At 40.8% G+C, this 21,572-nt stretch overlaps 1 protein-coding gene across 9 annotated transcripts in view; it reads left to right on the top strand.

The window, feature by feature from the left end:
* The window catches only part of Bbx (BBX high mobility group box domain containing), a 248,248-nt gene extending 233,792 nt beyond the window's left edge, over positions 1 to 14,456 (top strand). For all 9 annotated transcript variants that reach the window (XM_087900720.1, XM_087900711.1, XM_087900706.1 and 6 more), the window contains 3 exons: positions 3,483 to 3,680; positions 5,906 to 6,089; positions 8,551 to 14,456. In XM_087900720.1, coding sequence (XP_087756846.1) covers positions 3,483 to 3,680; positions 5,906 to 6,089; positions 8,551 to 8,638 — 470 coding nt within the window. In that variant the 3' untranslated portion in view covers positions 8,639 to 14,456. The remainder of the gene's footprint in view (positions 1 to 3,482; positions 3,681 to 5,905; positions 6,090 to 8,550) is intronic.
* Positions 14,457 to 21,572: the final 7,116 nt, after the last annotated feature.

Genomic DNA, 21,572 nt, shown 5'->3' with positions numbered 1-21,572 from the left:
ATAGACACTATTTGTTGGCTTGCCCTTTGCTTCATCGGTTCTTCTGTTTTAGGAGATTCTCCCTGAGGGCTGACCCTTTGCCTGGGTCATGGTACATGGCTGGATTTTCTGGATTTAATCCCCAGTCAAAGCATGAGGCAAAACCTCAGCTCTGCCTCTAACGCCCTAACACCGTCTTATTCCATACCTTTGTCAGGTGTGAATGATGCACAGAACTCATGATTCCTTTTAGATCTGGCAATAGGTTTAGATGAAACCCCTTCTGGGTAAGCACTGTAGCTTCTCTCCGGGGCACTGACACAGACTTCCCGTTCACCTAGCCTGTAACTTGTTATTTTTTTACCTTCCCCTAATAGGCTGACATTTACAATTGAGTGTTGCTGATGCCCTTTCTTTGCCTTTTTCCTCCTGTCTTCCTGTGGACTGAATTCTCCTCCCATACCCAGTCCTTTAGCAGCCATGTGTTTGGTCTTCAGTGTGTCTCTACCAGGTCATCTGGAAGAGACTTTAAAAACAGCAACTACTTAGTAGAATGTAATTGCTTCAAGGCTCATCAGTGACAATCAACGAAAACAGTGCTAACCCATAAGTGTCCTTCCTACTCGAGACCCTGGAGCTGACTAAGAGGTTTATTTTTCCCTGACATAACCCTAACCTTATTATAGATTGTGGCAAAACCATCCTTTTAGGTCAGAGTGTCTTCTTTAGAGCTAATCTGGCCCAATTCACATCCTTACATGGAAAGATCATGGTCCCTCCCACAGTTAGTAAGCTCTAGGTGCCTGAGACTGTAGTCTCTGTGGAAGTCAGATGACGTCTCACGAACTGCTTGGCTGTGACTCTTTTCCCCTTTGAAAGGTGAAAAGTTCACCTTTGGAACTGTGCTTTGCCCTTCTTACCACAAAGTCTAGATTTTTTTTTAAAAAAATAGAAGTAGAAAAGTCAAATTGGTGTGCTTTTGGGATGGTCCACCAATAAAGCAGTGATGATATTGGAGGGATGAGCAGAGTTCCCTCTAGCTAGAGTGACAGGTGAGGCTCCTGGATTAGAAAGCAATGAAGCTGAAGCTTATGAATATGCAAGAGACATTATTTGATGTTCATTTTAATTCAGGTTTGGAGGTTTGCCTTCTTTAAACTTGTCTGAGGCTTTGAGCTTTAAGGCTATATAGTAATTAAACTTCTTTGAGGTATTTCTAACTAAATTGTAGTGTTTTTTTTAATTAGAGCTTTTATTTTTACAAATGTTAAATATATACTGCCATTGGCTTATTCTAAGAAGCAGAGTACCAATAGTCTGAGCCTGAATGCCTACCATCAAAACTATTCCATCCTTGAACTTGGGACTGGGTCTAAAATTGTAAGAAGGCTTTTTCTGATTGTGGATTCTGTACTTGAAATAGTGCTTAGAAGCATTGCTTAACAGGTGTTTGTGGGTATTATTAAACCGGTAATTGCTGCCTTAATCCTGTCCCCAGACAGTCGTGGTATTGCAATACTGAGATATTGATACAAGGGCAAAGGGACGCTCATACTCTATTTTGATGTAATTGGAGTGACTTTCCCATGTGTTTGGAGTGTGAGTCAATCTCTTCATTTAGGTATCTATCAAAGGCAAGGGACCATGATTTACACAGCAAAATACCTTGATAATTTGTAGTCTTCCTTTCACAAGGCTATATCTAAAATCTCTAAAAATCTAGATTAAAATTTTCACTTTCACTTGCAGGAGTATTTATACCAACAGTGTTTCTAACACCTGAAGCTGTTCTTACCAGATTTTCCTCTTTATCTTGCTCTTTCTTCTTATACTGTATGTTTAGAGTTTTTTGTTTGTTTGTATGTTTAGTTGGTTGGTTGGTTGGTTGGTTGGTTGGTTGGTTGGTTGGTTGGTTTTTCGAGACAGGGTTTCTCAGTGTAGCCCTGGCTGTCCTAGAACCCACTCTGTAGACCAGTTTGGCTTCAGACCCAGAGATCGCTTGCTTCTGCCTCCCAAGTGCTGAGATTAAAGAACTGTACTACCATAGTTTAACAGTCTGTGCCTACTTTCAGATCCATCATCCAGTTTATACTCTTTGTTTGGTTTTCTTGGACTTTGCCATGTCAAATTGTGATTTCCTGACCTAGTCTTCTCTTTCCTTTGGCAGAAATTATTTCTATGCCTGCCTTTAGAAAACTGGATGACCATTAAAACAGATAGAAAAATGCTTAACTTTTTTTCTGTCCAAAAAACTTTCAGGCCAGCCACTGGCATTAAAAGGGGGGGGGGGTTCCAAATCATAAAACTTGATTGCTTTTATTTTTTTAATTAATTTATCTATATGTATGCAACCTTTACCTCCATGCATGGGTGTTTTTTTTACCTGTGTATCACATTTGCCTAGTAGTCATCAAGGCCCAAAGACAGTATTGAATTCCCCAAAACTGAAGTTACTGAGGGCTGTCACCTGTCACATGGTTGTTGGGAATCAACGCCAGGTCCTCAAGAAGAACAGCCACTGAGCTTAAGAGCTGAGCCACCTCCCCAGTCCCATAGTGTGTTTATTTACCTTTGAATGTTTACTATACTAGTAACTACATGTTCCTTTATTATTTCAAAATAAGGGGATGGGAAGGAGGAACACCTAAGGAAGTAAGTGTAAAAGACAAGTATTCCCATGTAATCAAAACTAAAGAACACTTCAATGCCATGCACCATCCTTACTCTCGATGCTAGAGTCACTGAGATTTCAGTCCTGTGTTATTAAATGATTTATTGGTTTTGCAATTACAGCGCTAAAATGCAGCCTCCCCGTGAACTGTGCTTTATTCAATTATGTCATTCAGCATGTTCACTCTGTCCTAGTGTTAGGATTTCATTTGCATGCTGACTCCACCAATGTCTGCCTATCCGCGGTGAGAAATCAGCATGCATGTGAAAAGTTTAAGCCTTTCCTGTTTTCCAGTTTTCTTTCCTGCTCAGGCCAGACTGGTACTGAAAGGTAAATGTCCCAGCTGTAAATGTGCATTTAAGAAGCACATGTTTAAATCTCTGTGTCTTCAGAAGACAAGAAACTACTGGCTAGCACTCAGGCCCCCTGATCACACCCAGGACTTGTGATCTCTTGGGATTCAGGTGAAAGTTTGCATACATTAACACCTCTACCCCACCCAAGCCTGCCAAAGATAGTTGACAGGGAAAGAAGGAACTGGGAATGTAGCTCAGTGGTGGAATGCTTGTTGGTCAGTTGTGATATCCTGGCTGTTTTACTTCACACCATAAAAGGTATGAGGTGATGTATCTAAATCCTGTGAAGATTTGAGGAACTATATATAAGTAGTAAACAAATTGTGATAATGTTTCATTTTTTTTCCGTCAATGTTTTGAAAACTTGAGTGTAAATTCTCTATTCAGATGGGTCAGGTATGTGGAAATATATCTTTTCTAGAATGGTACTGATGCTTTGTGGTTTGGTATATAACTATGCATTTATCCTGTTTCAGCCATATTTTCAGAAGACAAAAACACCGCAGAGCCTGTTTATAAGGTTAAAAATGCCCTATCCATTCCCAACACTCCAGAGCCAGCAGCAATGCAAGAACCTTTGGTAGGCAGCCAAAAGAGAAAAGCAAGGAAAACCAAGATCACACACCTTGTCAGAACTGCAGATGGCCGAGTATCACCAGCAGGAGGTACCTTGGGTAAGGATCAAGACCTTTAGGTCAAGGTTCTGAAAACCAGCAGGTGTCCATGATGGCTACATTGGCCAGCAAGTAATTATAAACCAGCCGATTGTTGTTTCTCAATGAAAACCCTGTCTATTTTGTATCTTTTTATTGGCCTCCACACATGCTCATTTCATGCTTAATGCCATACATAGCTGTTTCTCCAAGTGTGTGTCTGACTTCCTAGAAAGGAAAGGTAATTTTTGGAGTATTGGCTGCTTTTTCTCAGCATGCCTGCCCCTCCACCAAACAGTCTTAAGTAAATTCCGGAGAGTAGATTTTGAAAGCTACTAGATGAGTCTCTGTAACTTCATACTATTCATGTCACTACAAGCCAGATTATTAGATATTCAAAGCAATGAGTTAAGGAACCTGAAAATATATTTAACACTTTGTGTAGGACTGATTCAGACCACTAATGGAGCCCAAGAATGTATCTGGAAATCTTATTGGTCTAAACAGACAGCAAAATTACCCACTTCCTGTCTTAGCTTGTAATCTACTTGTTTCCAGTGGAATTTTCTGGAAGGCTCAAGGTAAAGAATAGGATGGTGACTGAACATCCTCTGAAAATCTTGAGGTGCCATGCTAGCTAGGCACAGTGATCGGATCAGTTTGATCTCATTTGGGTTATATCAGTATTTGCAGATATGAATTACTTGCTGACTTCGAAGTAGAGGGCAAGGCTGGAGAGATGGCTCAGTGGTTAAGAGCACTTCCAGAGGACCTGGGTTCAATTCCCAGCACCCATATGGTGGCTCACAATTGTCTGTAACTCCAGTTCCAGAGGACCTGACACTCTCATACAGACATACATGTAGGCAAAACACCAGTGCACATAAAATAAAAATAAATAAATTAAAAGAAATAGACAATAGGGCAATCATTAATTTTTCACTTTCCTTGTATCTTGTATTTTTAAATAGTTGTTAAGCCTGTAAAGCAGATTACAACTCCTAGTTTTAGTCTCATAGCAGAGTGAGACTTTGAAGGGGGGAGGTCTATGTCTGAATGGGGGGTCAGAGTGAAGACTAACATCAGCGTTGGTCCAACGGGTCCTTCCTCTCTTCACTTTCTAATGTATTATTTGTAATATATTCTGATCTGTGATTTTTATTTTTCTTTATTCATGATTAGCTCAAATCTTGTTGTAGAAAGTAGTAGGCGCCATAATGACCTCTTTATTGATGTATATAGTGTGCTTTGATCACACTCTACTCCCATTATTCTTATCTCAAACCCTAACTGATTCCCTTCTCCCAAATGTTCTTTCTACTTTTCATGCATAACTTTCATTTTATAGATTGTTACATCCTTGTTCGTTTATGATCTCATTCATTCTCATTTGTAGGAAAAAAGAAGTTTTAGGAGATACTCCCTTTGTATAGGAAACAACATGCCACTTTTTTGTCCTAATTATGACAATCATATCTTTTATCAGTTGTTTTCTATATTTAAATATTATTAAAAATTCTGTCTCTCCTACGATGTTTGCATAATGAAGAAAGTGTTCTTTTGTATTTTTATAGGTACCAGAAAGTCTTTTGTCTTCGGTCCCTATGTCTTTTTTAATATTTATTTATTATGTATACAATATTCTGTATGTATGTCTGCAGGCCAAATGTCATTACAGATGCTTGTGAGCCACTATGTGGTTGCCAGGAATTGAACTCAGGACCTATGGAAAAGCAGGCAGTGCTCTTAACCACTGAGCCATCTCTCTAGCCCAGTCCCTATGTCTTTTGAACAAAATCACAATATGGGAGCTCAGCAGGACTGATTGATTATCTGTTTAGTCTGTTCTACCTGTTAGAATTACACTAAACCCCAAGTCCACATTACCATGACAGTCTATGCTATGGCTTCTTGAGAGGTGCATGTGTATCACAGAAGTTTCATGGGTTTTGTTTTGGTCACAGTTCACTTTTTTCCTTCTGACCCCAACACTGAACCATTCTTTGACTGAATAAAACACACCTTTTCTTTTGTCAGCTTTTGGGCAGAGTCCACAGTCGGAAGTTGCCATTGAGCTTAATGAAAGTGCTTTATTGCCTTAGAGGAAGATACTCTGGATAAGCTTTGCTATTCAGAAGGTAGCAGACATGGACAGGAAAGATAGCTCCCCACGCTGCCTGTCACAGCGCTCCCTCAGGACTCGTCTCTGAGTGATCCACCTGTGATGAATTTCTCTTTTGTTTCAGATGACAAACCAAAGGAGCAACCACATAGGAGTCTCCCTAAAGTGACTGAGACATACTGCAGTGATGATTGCTCACACAACACGGTTGAGGAGCCACGGAGCAGTACTCCAGAAATGCCCGCTGTGTCTGCATTCTTTAGCCTCGCTGCGCTGGCAGAGGTTGCAGCCATGGAGAATGTGCACAGGTAAGTGGTCAGACGTGAGTGGAGGAAGCTGTGTTGAAACCAACCAAACATTTCAGAAGTGATTGGTGTTTTACACACAATGTTCTGGCTTTCATACTGAGTACAAGGGCACTGTTATTTATGTGAATTGTTGCAAAGTATATATGTGAATTAACAGTATGGTAAACATGAGAGTAAATGGCAACCAAGTATTTTGTCTTGGATATTGTACTATGCTAAACTTCATTTCTTTGAAATTCCTGTGAGTAGAGAAGCAGTATTTTCTAAGCGTTCTGGAGTCAGATCTTGAAGCAGAGGTGTGAGGGAAGAACAGTAGAATATCCTGAGCATAATTACCCAATCTCGCTCCCAGCATTTGTTTTATATAAATTGGGAGTGGCTGTATTTATTAATGTTCTGATGCTATGATAAGACTCCATGACCAAAGCAACTTGTAGCAGTTGGACTCTAGAAAGAAGGGTTTACTTGGGCATACAGCTCAAGAGGGATAAGAATTCATCATGGTGGGGGTCATGGCTACAGGCAGCAGGCATGATGACAGGAGCCAGTAGCTGACAGTGCCATCTCAACCATGAACACAGAGTGGGGAGAGGAAATAGAAATTAGATAGAAACCATAAACACTCTGAAAGCCCTCCCCGTGTCATATACTTCTTCTAGCCAGGCTTCATCTCTCTAAGGTTCCACAACCTCCCCGAACAACACCACCCCGTGGGGACCAGGTGCCCAAATGTCTGAGCCTGGGGAACATTCTTCATTTAAACCACTGCAATGCCGCACATCTCATGGAGGTGTTACATGGATGACTTGACATCTCAGTGCTAAGGATGTTGGTAGCCATGACAATATCCCCTGTCAAAACACTGTGGGTACACAGTAAGGACCGTCTTGACATCTGACTCATGGTAGACAGAAGCCCATTAATTTCTTCAACTCTAGGTGCTCTGCTCCTCAGTTTCCTCACTTTATGTTGAATGTAATGACATCCCCAAAGGATCAAGCTGTAAGGATCTGACCAGATCACAGCCATGAGAACTCCTTGAACTCAGTGAAATTTCATAGAGAGAACACTTTATTATAGTTGGATCTTCTGCTACTTAATGGATCCTTTGGGAAAGAAAGAAGGGCTTTTTGTAAACCTGGGTGTTTTTTTTGTTTGTTTGTTTGTTTTTCTTTTTTTTTTTATCCAAAGTGGATTACTCACTGAAAAGTAACTTTATTTATGAGACTTTCAGTCAAGTACAAAAGCTTTGAAAGCCCAGCGGATGTACAGTGTGCTAGAGCTTCATGCCCCTCTTACCTCCAGACACCTGAAGGCCCTGGTGGCAGCTCTGTCTCTTCCTGGACCTTTAGCTGTCAATTCTTATGCTCCCTCACCCAGCCTCCAGATGTCTCCAGGAAGTCATATTCTTGTTCTCTTGTGCACTGCAGCTTCCCACTGGGGAGTGAGGGCTGGCAGACATTTGCTGGGAGATCTGCTAAGCCTGTGAGCAAGATGATGCTTCTCCACTTGCACCTCAGTGAGAATCATAATGAAGGGCTCAGCAAAGGCCACAGTCAGCTCACTGCTGCAAGCATTCTCCTCTACACAGAGCTGTAGTTGCATCATTGTCCCATCAGTTAGCCTTCTGTGACTCACCCTTTGCAACAGCAGAACACCCAGGCAAGCCTTTCCACTCTCAGCAAACCTGCACCTGCCCTCCACAGCCTTGCTTTGTACTCAGGGAAGTGCTGTCCCCTCCCAGCTAGGCCATTCTTGCCTTTGTAAGCAGATGCAGGAATTGTTGTTCCTCCTTCTAGCCCCTGTGGTTAGTCCCCTCTCTCAGACATTCTGCTGCTGCAGCTTGCATGCCTCATGCAACTGTATGCATACCTTCCTGAGACCAGCTGCACATTTTGGCTGTAATTATACCATACCCACTGATGTTTTGTCTCTTCCTGATGTATTTTGAAAACAAAATATTGGTTTTATTCCTTGTGTCCCAGCTTAGGTGGATTCTCTTTTCCGGAGATTACGAATCAAGATAGGAGAGTTTCCTTATTGGGCAAATTGAGCACAGGAAAGTGCCATTTAAAATCTCCCTGCATTCAGAGGAAGGTGTTCTCATAGAGCTCCAGTCTTAGCTGAAAGTTTTCCATGTGCTGAGAAGTTGCTCAGCTTTGTGGGTATTTCAGGTTTTTATCTCTACAGAGTGGAAGGCCTTAGCTTTGAATGGTAACAAGAAAATACATTGTTAGGGAGTATTGTGTGGGGTAGGCGATGAATAACTCTTCAGAAAAGAAAGGAAAGAAAAGGAAGGAGCAAAGTAAAATTATAAAGACAAAACTGGATTTAATGAAATGACTCAGTAGCAATTAATTACTGTTGAGGAAGACAGTGGAATGTTCTTATCACCCATTGTTCTTGCTTATCTCAGATTATATACCCTCAATAAGTGACTTTTTCCCCTTTTGTTTTACAGAGGTCAGAGGTCAACTCCACTCACCCATGATGGACAGCCAAAAGAAATGCCACAGGCTCCTGTACTGATTTCTTGCGCTGACCAGTGAAGCGCTCTTTAATTGTAAAACATTGTGCTTTACCTACTACCCTAGCCTTGTCTTTACCAGGGATGCTGGCGAGTCCATGTGGTGGGAAGTACAGACTGCAGACAAATGCTTGTTGTCCCACACAGCCCAGAATCACTTGAAGCAAAACTTAGCATTCTGGGCCCATTTGTTGTTTCAGAAGCCCCAAGTTCTGAGGGCGGTGTTACTGCGTGACACTGAGCAAAAGCAAAGGGATGGGGACCTTTGCTTTGCATGGAAGGAAGGCTTTTGATGGTGACCAGTGGTAACTTGGTAAAAGGCTGCCTTTACTGTAGCTCATCCAGCGTCTCTTTTACCAACCAGAGAGTGTGAAACTAGTTTCATATATTACCTAGTTATTCTTTCAAAACAAACAAAAAAACCCTGACGCACTGCACTAGTTATTATTAGATATTCTTAGTCTTTTGTACATGAAGATTTAAGTTCTAAGATGGTTTATATAATAGGTTATACCTACATTTATATTGTAGAATAAATATTAAAAAGCCTGTACCAGAGACTCCTAAGCAGCATGGGCAGGCAGACGTACCATTGTTAGCGGTGTATGCTCGGCCTTGTGGTCCATATATTCTGCACTTTTATATTTGCCACCAGAATGGTAGTGGTAGTTTGCTGGCAGAGAGAGAGAAAGAGAGAGAGAGAGAGAGAGAGAGAGAGAGAGAGAGAGATATTTTGATTTTGAGATCAAGAAAGAGACTATTACAATTCTTACAATCTGAATTTTTTTCTTAGCCTTGAGTGACCAAGAAGAATTTGCTTGGGGCAAATTGTGGCAAATATTTTCCCAGACAGGGGAAGCATCCTGCAGATTACAGATTACTGATGTTTTCATGCCTTGAGGATTCTTTTATTTTTACACAGGGGTCTAAGTGACCAATGGATCGTTCATACAAACAAAAAAAGACAAAAATATTATTCAGAAGTGACCTTAGTATTACTTCATTATTCTAAACACATTGAAGATGCTCACTTCATATGGACTTGGAGCTTCAGACCTTTTACATCCATCCCAGACAGACTGGACGGGTTGCGATTGCTATGCACGGCCTAATAGGCACTGCAGGTTTAGGAGCCATTTGGAGTTTGTGTTGTTGAGGAGGTATTGAGTAAACGAGGGGGGCGTTGTCTGAAGTGCGCCTCTCAGTCAGATCCACCTACAAGTTTCTGTTTCCTTTTCATGTTTTGTTGCTTTTAAGCATAAAACCAACCATATGCCAGTGCCAAGTGGATTAACTGGCTTACAACATTCAACATATTGACTTAACCACCTGACGTTCACAGTGTCTTGTTTCCTAGCAACAGATGCAAAGTGATACATCAAAATTAATCTGAGGCTACAGATTTTACAGGGTATTTTTTCCATAGCACAAAGTATTTCCCCACTGTTGCAACACAGCACAAACTACCAAATTTTAATTTTTGGATCCCAGCAATAATTTTTAATAGTTTTCAAACTGGTGGAGTTTTGATAGTGCTAGCTGGAATTTGAAGCTTTTGAATTAGATCTCTAATGGTGACAGTTTACATGGTTTTATCTAGCTTTCTTATTTATACTTGACTGAAGTGTAATGATTTTTTTTCTAATTGTAATTTGACCTAATAGCCATATAAAATGAATCTATTAATACTGTCTAGGTCTAGCTTCTCACGGTTGTAGATATTCCTTCAGTTCCGGTGCTGGAAAATATGTACAACAATGTTAACAGAATTGAAAATGATAGGTTTGTTTTGTTGTTATTTTCCCAAAGCAGCAGGTAGGGAGGGCAGCAGAGTATTAAAATTGTGTCCTCAAAAATTCATGTTCATTGTGGGGATGGAGGAAGGAAGAATTAGTAAAAGGTAAATCAGTAGGTATAGCTTAACCCCATTCACATAGAAATAAACTGAGTGAATAGCCCCAGATTTTAGCATACTATTTTTACTATGATAACTGTTTTAATAATATTTTCTAAATTTTGAAACAAAAAAAAGTGAATGTTTGGAAATTGCTGGGTCCTGATGTTGGTGGCTGTTGGAGTTTTGGACCACTTGCTAGCAGTGATTTAAACATAATTAGCTAAAACCCAAAAAATTAGTAACAAAAGTAGAAAACCAACAATTGCATTGGTGCAGAACATGCATCTTGACAATGGTACTAACTTGTTATTCTCTAGAGTACATTAGAATAGATCTATTTTTGCCAGAGCACCCTCCTTCAGCCCTCCGAGTACATTTCACTAGAATCCCTTCAGAGATTGCTGTATATTCCTGAGACCTTTTTTTTAAAAAAGAAACAAACAAGAGATGACCTTTTTCTACGTGGTTAATATCTTACCTGATCGGCTTTTCCCGTAGGCAGGGTGGGGATGGGAGGGACTTCCTGGATATGGCTGTTTTCAGATACTTTAAAAACAAACCTTTTTGTAGAAATGCTTAATTTTTAAGCGGTTAGGCACTGAGAGTAGCAGAAGTCCTGCAAAGCTTTATAGTTCTCCGAGCGAGGTCTTGATTTCAGTAGCTGTGCTTCTTATGCCCCATCTGCTGGAGAGGGGTGTTGGTTTTTTCAGGTAACATTTGTTAGCACAAACCCTTCAGTCCATTACGTCGTTCTCCACTGCATTAGCATTGTCGTCTTCATGTCGCTCCTCTCCTTCTGGAAACTGGCATTGCTGTGTTGCTCTGATGCCTTCTTGTAATCTGGCAGCAAGCACCAGCCACACTGACGTTTGTCTCATAGCATCCTCATGAAAACAAGTCATTTGCACCTTATGTATATCTCAAGCAAACCAAAATACAATGTTCTTCTGCTTTGTTATATTCTAAATTGTTGTAGCATATCTTTCTGAAACCACTTTGCATTTAGTTCAAGTTGTCAGTATTTATGCTTTTAACCTTAATTTCTGGATTCAAACCTGTATATAAATCCTGTTTTGAAAGTTGTCCTTGCCCTTCTCTGCAGGGCTGGAGTGGGAGGTTCTGTCTCAGGTGCAGACATAGGACTCTTCCAGTGTTCTTTAGCCTTTTATTTATTTTAGTTATTCTGGTGTTTCCAATGTAAATTTGAAGTGTCCAGAGTATGTTATAGTAACTAAAACTTCAGCTCTTAAGATGAGCGGAAAAGAAAATGCTGTAAGACATCCTAGAAGTTTTGTTTGTTTGGGTACTGTAAATGAGATCAGGAAAAGGAAAAAAAAGTCCCACGGCCACATTGGAAACCACAGGTTCCTGTCCCCAGATTAGGTTAGTCTCAAATGGGGGATCCAAACTCTTAATTCATTCAACCCCCTCCTGAGTGATCCTGTCATTCTGGCAGCCTTTCCCCCTCAAGTGTCAGAAATTACTTAATTTTATCAGATGTGGCCCAGAAGCCATGCTGAAAGAATTCCTATAGTATCATTATGACCTTACTTCCTGCCTTTACAGTTACTACAGAAAAAATGTTGACAACACTGTATGTGCAGAGGAGCGTCTGAACCCGTCTGGGGGTTGGAGTCTGACGTGTTGATTCCCTATTGTTTTCTTAAAGTCAAGATGTTTTGCTAAGTCATAAAAAATGTGTTTGCACTCTGCAGTCTTTGACTCAGCGTACGGAAGTGTTTGCACCGATGTAAAATCTCAAGCAAATTGTAAATTGCTATGGAACAGACATTAGCTGAGAACTGAATGACGTGTTTTGTTTATAGGGTGGGGTGGGGAATACTACATAACTCTGTTCCAAGCTTGGCATTTGATGTTAATGTGAAGCAGTGGGACCATGCTGCCTGCTAAACTACTGTATGCGTCATAAGTGTTCTGAAGACCAGCAGCTGGAGGCTGGAGCACAGCATTCATTCAGCAGAGGAGACGCACCACTGCTGGTTCCTCGGGGGAGAGGAAGGAAATCAGGGGAGGCCTGGAGTCACCGCTTGTAAGGGAGATGTTGGGGTGTACATGATGCTGTTGAGATTCACCTTTGATTGCACTGCTCCCCAGAGCCCTCAGATAACGCCAATCCTCATGGGCTACCTCGGCTTCCAAAGTTAATTTCAGTAAGTCTGTCTTTCGCTTCTACCTTCAGTGCCACGATTTTCCACTGCAGTGTTTTGTCTTCACACACTGGCTTCTCCGGAGAGAACAACGTCGTGCTGAAATGAGCAGTAGGAGCGAGTGCGTATCGCATCTGACCTGTTTAGTGTTTGGAGTGACTGCTAGGTGGAAACTGAACTTAGCTTCTCCCCACACATCCTTGTTTTGCACTTTATGCAAAGTGTACTATTTGCTAATTAGATGTTGTTTCTGTTTATACAGGCATTCCCAAAGAGTTAGGCTGGACTTGGTTTTATTTGAGTTTGGGGATTGTTAAAGTCTTACCTAGATTAACTAACAACATGTGTATAATGAGAACAGAAGCAGCTGTGTGGTTCATGGAACCATGGATCTGGGGAAGCGTCAGGGTTTGATGGACTACTTTGCTTATGTTTGGAAGTGATAGCTACGTTCGTTATACTCCATGCTGAAGGACTGTCCTTTTCAGTGAGGACGTTATGACCTTCTGACATTTCAGAACAAAGAAGCAACAGAAGTAAATGACATACGTTTGACTTCTTTGTATATCTGCACCTATCTGTGCTGCCCTTTCCTTCAAATATATAAGTATACATTTTGAGGGAGGGAAAGTGTCCTCTTTTGACCAAATTTTATCTGTGGTGGTGTGATTTTTAACTGATAAAGTCACAGGAGGAACTTTATAGTTAAAAGTTCTGTGGCCACTGTTTTGTTTTGTTTTGTTTTTTTCTTTTGTGTTTGTTTGATTTTTTTTTTCATGGCAGACAGTGGTCAAGCTGATCATGCCTTCACATTGATTTCATGCACAGAATTCATGTTTGTGAACATTACTACTACTTCCAAAGATTTTCTGATAACTTGGGCCAGAACTGGTGACTGAGTAACAAGGATCTGATAGAATGCCTCCAAACCCACCCACAACACGAATCTTACCTCACAAGCTCTAACCTAAATCATAGAGACACTCATGTTCCATGGAATGTCACTGACTTCTCTGTTGCTCACCAGAAGGTTTGCTCTTGTCTCCTGACTCCTCACGTTTAGTGCCTCGGCTCTTGGAGCAGCAGAACCTAGGGTCGGGAGGGAAGGCTGGGGACCTTGAGCTTAGTGATTGCTCAGCCACATTTTCATGTCATTAGCACTAAGCAAGCCTCTGGCTCTCAGGAATTTGTCAAAAGGTTGATTAAAAAAAACCTCCTGAGATTCCACACACCAGGTTATAAACTGGTTCTCATAGGTTTGAATTGCTTACTTACATGTCATAAATTAACCATGGCTTCATTTGACCCCAGGTCTTAAGTCTGTTGACAGTTTTAGCATGACTGATTTGTTCATTTTATTTCAGTTTTTGTTTTCATTTTAATTTGCTTTGGAAATTGGCTTTGTTCTCTTTAGAGTTGGTGTAAACATGCCATGTAATAAATGATTTCCAGTTAATGGTACAACAGAATTATTGCTTTCTTAGATGTATGTGTAGTAAAAAGTCAATATATACATTTATATAATTTCTTCGAAATCTTATACCTAATTTGATATTTCTAAAAATTGCACATGTAAGTCATGTGTATAACATGCTAAAGTACTTTAACTGTGATCTTAAAACTGAATAAAAATATTTAATAAAAATTTGAAATATTTTAAAGATATTATTCAAATACATTTTCTTTCTGTCAGCTACCAGCCATAGAGTATGTGCCTTCAGTGTATCATGTCCACTAAATACAGTAGAGAAAAATAATAAAGAATTCTTCAACTATTTCAGAACATTGGTCAATGGTTTCCCCTTACACTGTGTTTACCTGAAGCTGACCATTGTCTGAGTAGAGCTTGCTCTCCCTGATGTGGAGGATGTAAGGTGGAGGGGAGTCCAGTGGAAGAAAGGAGATTCACTTCAGGCTACCACTTGGGATGAGAGCTTTTAGGGGAGCGCGACATACTCTTGCTGTAGGGATTGGCCACCCATAAAAGCTCACACCTCAAGTCAAATAAGTAGAATGTTCCTGAAACTTGTCTTATTTTAAAAAGTTCTTTGGACCTGGATATGGTGGTGGTCGCCTTTATTCCAGCACTTGGGGAGGCAAAGGCAGGCAATCTAACTTTGAGGCCAGTTCTCAACCAACCAGGGCCATGTAAGGAGACCCTGTCTCAAATATAAAATTTTGTTTGTCCCAAACAACAAAAGTCCTCTGGAAACCATATGTATATCAACATAGGTATGTAATAACACATATTTGGCCCCAAAGTGAACCGTCACCCACTTATCACTGGGTTTTGAACCTCCCTGAATCACTTAATGAAAGTAGTTGTGGTACCACCTACTATTGCCTTTAGAATTGAAAATGTTGGCATGGCACCTTTAGTGGAAATGTACATTGGGTGCTCATTTTTTCAAGTCCTAGTCAGCATGCTTTTGAACATATTCAAGGGATGCTGAGGGACCACACATGGTTGCATGCAATGTGATCCCTGCACTCAGGAAGGAAAATTGAGAATTTTCTCAATATGAGAAAATTCATAGCTTGACAGTATGTTATATTCTGAAGTTAAGTTGTTCTGGGAGATTTGATGGTGTAAAAACTCTTAAGTGAGTTAAATTCCTATCTGTTCGTACTGTAGTATGTAAAATGTGTTCTGTAGAATTAGCTAATGAATTACCAAAGTCACTTCATACTTCCTTTCCATTGCTGAGAATAAAATCAGGGGAGGGAGACTGATGAAAGAGGAGCTCCTTGCTAAAGATACAAATTCTGTTAGAAAAAAGTGACAGTGTATGCATATGTGTAATTATACAGTGTTATATGTATCAATACTGTTGCATCTTTTTAAATAGAAAGTGAAATCTCTTGCAAGGAAGAAAGTTATTAACAGTTAAGTGAGGTAAAACCAATATGACTGACTTGATACACACTAAAAAGATGCTAAAGATGAACTTATAATTTATCTCAAACCCTTTTGCTTTGTTGGAGTTGTAGAGTTTCCGTACATGCAAAAGCAAAGAGTTTGTGTTTTGAATCCATGTACCCATCACCTTTCAACCAATAGACACGAGTATTTCCTCAGTCCCTATTATATCTGTGTGCCACTCATTGGCTCCACTTCATAGTCCAGCACCAGGTGACATATGTGTGCTAGAGACATTTCATCTGAGCATTTCAGACAAAGCCTTTGAAATGGTCAGTGTGCATTCATTTGGTTTTGTTAATTCTCAACAATTCCAAAACGTGCCCAAAGTAAAAGAAATCCATGAAGTCAAAGAATGGATATTCTGGGATGGAGTTAATTGAAATTACAGAAAAACTGTTAAGCTTGGATATGGCAGCTGTTTACTTCTCTGATCCACAATCTCAAATAGATTTTTTAACTGGTCAGAGAAAATCCTTTCCAAGAGGTCTTTGTGAGTGAGTGTGTATAGTGGGCGGGGGGGGGGGGTCCTTATTGTGTGCTTTTCTCCAGATTGTGATTTGGAAAGCCCAAGGACTAAAACTTTAAAATGTGTCTATGTTAACCATATGTCTGAGTCCCTCTACCAGCCCTATTCCTATTGTCTTTCTCCCACTGTGCCCTCAAGGCTTCCAGGGAGTATGGAGATACTTTAGGTGCACTCTGGAAGACATTTCCAGAGATTTAGACTTTGAAAATTCTGATCAGCATGCTAGAAATTGAAGCACCGAATGAAATCCCAGGCTTTAAAAAAAAATGTTGTAAGTTTGTGTGTGACTTTCCTGGCTTGGAGACCCTTTACCCTAAAGGATCTTGCAACAGTTATTATTGCAGGGTTGTACATAAAAGAAAAATGTGAGGGTTGAAAGTCTCTAAAAAGTGACAGTGAATGAAGGAAAGGGAGAATTTGTGTAAACAGGTCTTACATATTTATATAAAAAAAACAAATGGTTTTTTAAAGGCATTATGAAATGTACTCAAGAAATATTCTCAGATGAGTTTTTTTTTCTGATGGTATCAGTGGAGCTTATGAATGGCCAATTAAACAATCATGGGCTTCTCCAGAAAATAAGCATAGAAAAAGCACTGAATGATAGACAAGCAGTAGACACATAATAGATACAAAATTAGGTAATGATTGGCCACAGAATTTGAAGCTCTTACTGGAATGCATTTAATAGAAAAAGTAATATTGATATGATTTCCCCATATGTATATAATTCTTGACATACTGGAAATTTTTAGTCCCTGCTTTGTAGAATGAAATTTTTCATATTCTGTCTTGGCTTAATCGTATGTTAAAAATAGAGCAATAGTCTTTGCATAAGCCTTAAATATCCAAAGCCTTTTAAAGTAGAATCTGAAGTATTCCACACTCCAATGCTAACCCCACCTAAAACTTGTATTGCATGCCAAAATTATACTTAGATGAAAGTTGCTTCAAACCTGCTCTGTTCCACTGTTCTCAAAGCTCATGGGAAATTGTTCCAGCCTGCATGCCTTGGCTGAGAGTTCTCTGCTGCCTACATCTCATACCAACCGGATTGCTACATCCTGCATTCCTTAATGGCAGTCCTTTCATTTAGCAAATCTGCTCTGGGGACTCTCTGTGTAAATATCAAAACTCGGTTTCTATGAAGTGTTGAAATGTGCTGAGACCTGGGAGAGAGTTCAGTGGATAATTCATTTGCTGCAGACCCAAGAACCCCAGTCTGGAGTTCCAGCACCCACATAATGCAGGATGGGCAGAACAGCTTCTGCAATGATCAGCAGTGGAGACAAGAACCTGGGGTTCAAATGAGATCCTGCCTTGGTGTATAAAGAAAGGGGTGGGAGAGACAAAGACAACCAAAGTCTGGGCCTCCACCCATGGGCATGCTTGCACACCTACCTGCACACCCATACCCCATATACATGCAGAGATACCAGGTGCTGCAATGCAGGACCAATGAAGCCAGAGATGGGAATCCGAGACTAAGGAAGCAGGGTCCGAGTTTAAGGGAGATTTGATAATTTGTGCTTTGAATACTCTTAATGTGATACTGTTCTACTTTAAAAGAACTTTATTTTAACATAAGGAAAACAAACTGCTATGGCAAGGCTACCGAGCTCCAAGACTGGCAAATGTGTGATAAAAGAGCTGGGGAGAGGCTTGCCATGACGATGCAGGGCATCCGGTGTCTCTCCTGACAACTCAGACTGAGGCTGTTGGAGGACAGCGCCCTCACTCCCTTTGGTCATGCTCCTCTTTCTGCCCCCATCCTGGATCATGCATACCACTGGACACGATGTATTTGTCATTAAATTTCCCTTAAATTATTGCAAAATTTTCGCTTTTACTTTTTCCCCTTGAAAGAACATACAAGTTTTTGTTTTAATGTGGCTGAAAGACTCAGAAATTTCAGCCTTGAAGGATTCCTAAAGCAGAAAACTTGTGGGAGATGCCTACCTGTTGATAGGTATTAATCCCACAAAGACTGCCCCAGAAAGTGCCTATTCTGTTGCGCTCTATGGGATTATTTTTAGTGAGTGTTTGGTTGGAACCTCCAGCTTGCCCCCTGCACAATCCAGAAATCCCCATTCATGTCTCTGTCTCCCTCACCAACCCCAGGCTCCCAGAGTCTCCAAACAAAGGAAAGATGCCAAAAAGCCCAGTTCTCAAGGTTACTGCAGCTTCTTCCCCTGAAGTTACAACTCGCCCAAGTCCTCGCCTAAGTACTCAATTTGACTGCACTTGGGCACAACCCTGGCTTATGGCAGACATGTCACCACCCCTCACCTACAACGCATAAAATCTCTCTGCTTTTGTTTGGGGGTGCGACTTCTCTGGTCTCCATCTCTAGGACCAGAGAACCTGCCCAAGAGTTGATCTGCTTGAATTTACCCTGATGTTATACTTTTTCAATTCGTCTTGATTTGGTTTACTGCATCAGCAGACAAAACTATTATGGGAGTGGGGGGTGGGCAGAAAACCCTATCGGTGGGTACTGAAGATTTCCTAACTGCTTTTGAAACCAAATACTTTAATATGGCCAAAGGAAAAACCCCTCTGGGAATTGATATAGGAGTTTTCTTTAATTTCAAAACCATCTGCTTTAAGAAGCAAAATCTTACATATGCAAGCTGCACTGTAATTTATGTACGAGTTCATAAGAAATTGTAGAAATTTAAAGAGTTTAATTTGAAGTTCATCAGGCACTTGTCTGTGTCACCTTCTTCCTCCCAGAAGACTCAGACAGTTAAGCCTTTGCTTCCTCTCCCTACCTTCTAAAAGTCTGGTGTAGGGAGCAGATGAAGTCTGAAAGAATGTGAATTGTTGACATAAATGAGGCCAGGTCAAGGGCACCATTGTCTCAGACCGCCAAAGCCTTTCTGTGCCAAGCTCGGGAATGACAAGGCCCTTACCTGGTATGGTGGGTATAAAAGGAAATGACCTCCAAAGGGAGTGACACTATTAGGAGGTGTGACCTTTTGGAGGAAGTGTGTCAGTGTTTGTGTGTGCATGTGTGTAAGGGGCTTTGAGGTTTCCTTTGTTCAAGCTACATTCCGTGGTGGACAGTTCATTTTCTGTTGCCTGCAGATGAAGATGCAGACCTCCCAGCTCCTCCTCCAGCACTCGTGCCTGCCTGCATGCTGCCGTATCATGCCATGATGATAATGGACTAAATCTCTGACATTGAAAGTCACCCCGATTAAATGTTTTCCTTTATTAGAGTTGCTGTGGTCATTTTGTCTCTTCACAGAAGTAGAAACCCTAACTAAGACACCTGATTAGAGCATGGATGTTGATCAATGGTTAATCTTTAGCTAGAACCAGTAAATGCAGAAGGTACCACCACAGTAACTCATTGGATGACTGCAACCAGAGACTGCTTCCTACAGCAACCCCCCCACCATGATCAATGAACCCCTTTCTCATTCCTGCTGTCTATTAAAAAAAAAAAAAGTTGGCTTTTCCTGCAGCTTCTGGTGTGCTTCCAAGTACATGACCCACCTGATTCCAGCTTAATATACTTTGTATCTGTCATTTCTTCATTCTCCATCACTCCAAGTCCAAAGCTGTGCAGGTTAGGGCAAGTGGCACGCAAATAGGGACCTTGACTATGGGGTACTTGCATTGGTCGAGGGAACACTCCCATGAAAAGGTCACAAAGGGAAAGCACATTTCTATGCATCCGATATAAAACATGCGGGTGAGTGGAATCTAGAGATGGGCAGTTTTTGAAGACTTTGAGGAATGGAGGAAGTAAAGTTAAAAAAAACAAAACATTCCAGCTTCATCAATTCTTAGCCTATGTTTGGGAGACACTCCCTTGGTTTCCAGAAAAAGGTTCCATAAAATTGACTACTTGTAGAAAACAGAAAAATTAAAGTCGCTAGATACACAGCTGAAGCACCCAAATGTCTTTCATTTTCATTTTCTATTTATGGAGTCTTATATATGATTCCATAGATCAGAAGCCATTTACTCATGAAAGGATACTTAAGCCAGACTTGAACCTTTGTCCCTCTGGTTATGCAGGACTGACGTTTTGTCCCCAAGAGGCAGCCACAGACAATGGGGGCCAAAGCTGCAGTTCCATCAGCCATCCATGGGACCTGAACATGCAAACAGTCAAATAGGCTTCGCATGCCATACGTGCTCTGTCCATCTGGCCCTCAGATGCTGGTACTGAGGAAAGTGGATACAACCTGTGCTGAGATTGCACCTTGGATCTGACCCACTTTGACATTTAAGATAACCTGAACTCCTTTAAAATCTTATTTAGAGCAAGAGATTTAAGGGAAGACGTGGTTTTAACTGCTTTCCTGTGCTTGAGTGTCAGAAGACACTGCCGCCAGCTCCAAAATAATGACATGGAAACTTCCTATTAATCATGAAAGCTTGGCCTTTAACTTAAGCTTATCCCAACTAGCTCTTACAGGTTAAATTAACCCATTTATATTAATCTATGTTTTGCCACATGGCATTACCTTTCTTTGTACTGCCCATCCTACTTCCTCTGCCTCTGGCTGGTGATTCAGCCTTTCTTAGTCCCAGAATCCTTTCTGTCCCCAGAAGACCTACCTAACCCCTTCCTGCCTAGCTATTGGTCTTTTAACTCTTTGTGACACCAATCACATTAATACATCTTCACATAGTTTACAAATATACCACAGCATTTGAGTGACCTGATCCACAGAGTCCAAACCAAATAGGCTTTGATCAACTCTTGAGGCAGACTACAGTGTTAATTTAACCATTTGTCTCTCATTTATAACCCTCTTAAGATCTGTAGAGTGACGTTGCTATAGAATGATACCCATGTTAAAGATGAAAAACTACAACTAATAGGAGTTGAGGCTTCCAAGTATACAATGCTTCCCACCTCCAGTGGAAAAATGTAGCACACATAAGGTCGAATGAGTCCCTGGTTATGATTCCTAGAGACATTGCTTGTTTGACGCCTCTCATACCTATAATGTTAGCAGCACTAACGTTGCTCAGTGTTTTACTAATGGGTCCAGAGAAGGCAATGATACAAACTTTTGGCTTGAGACTGAAATTGGACTAGGCAAAGGCCCTTATCATAAGAACCTGGAAATTGGTAACTGCTACCAACCTTTTAATATCAGTTGGTCAAGTGCAGTCAATGTGGATAAAGGAGGATTACAGGGCCTGCATTCAATGCCACTATGATATCTTGACTGACTTGTCTCTGTCTCTCTCTGTGTATCTCTCTGTGACTTGTTGTCTCTGTATGTGTGTGTGTCTGTCTCTCTGTGATTCTGTCTCTCTGTCTTACACACACACGCACACATGCACACACATCAGTTACACTCTCAAGGATCAGTTAGACACTGACCAAACTACAGATTCATGACTTAGCACCCTCAAAGCCACAGTGTTGTTGCTGGGTGATGAGATCCAGGTCCTACCAATTAAACTGGA

The sequence above is a fragment of the Myodes glareolus genome, chromosome 2 (genome assembly GCF_982192425.1).
Source record: "Myodes glareolus chromosome 2, mMyoGla1.1, whole genome shotgun sequence".
In the NCBI taxonomy this organism is placed as follows: Eukaryota; Metazoa; Chordata; class Mammalia; order Rodentia; family Cricetidae; genus Myodes; species Myodes glareolus.
This window is presented reverse-complemented; position numbering and strand designations above follow the sequence as displayed.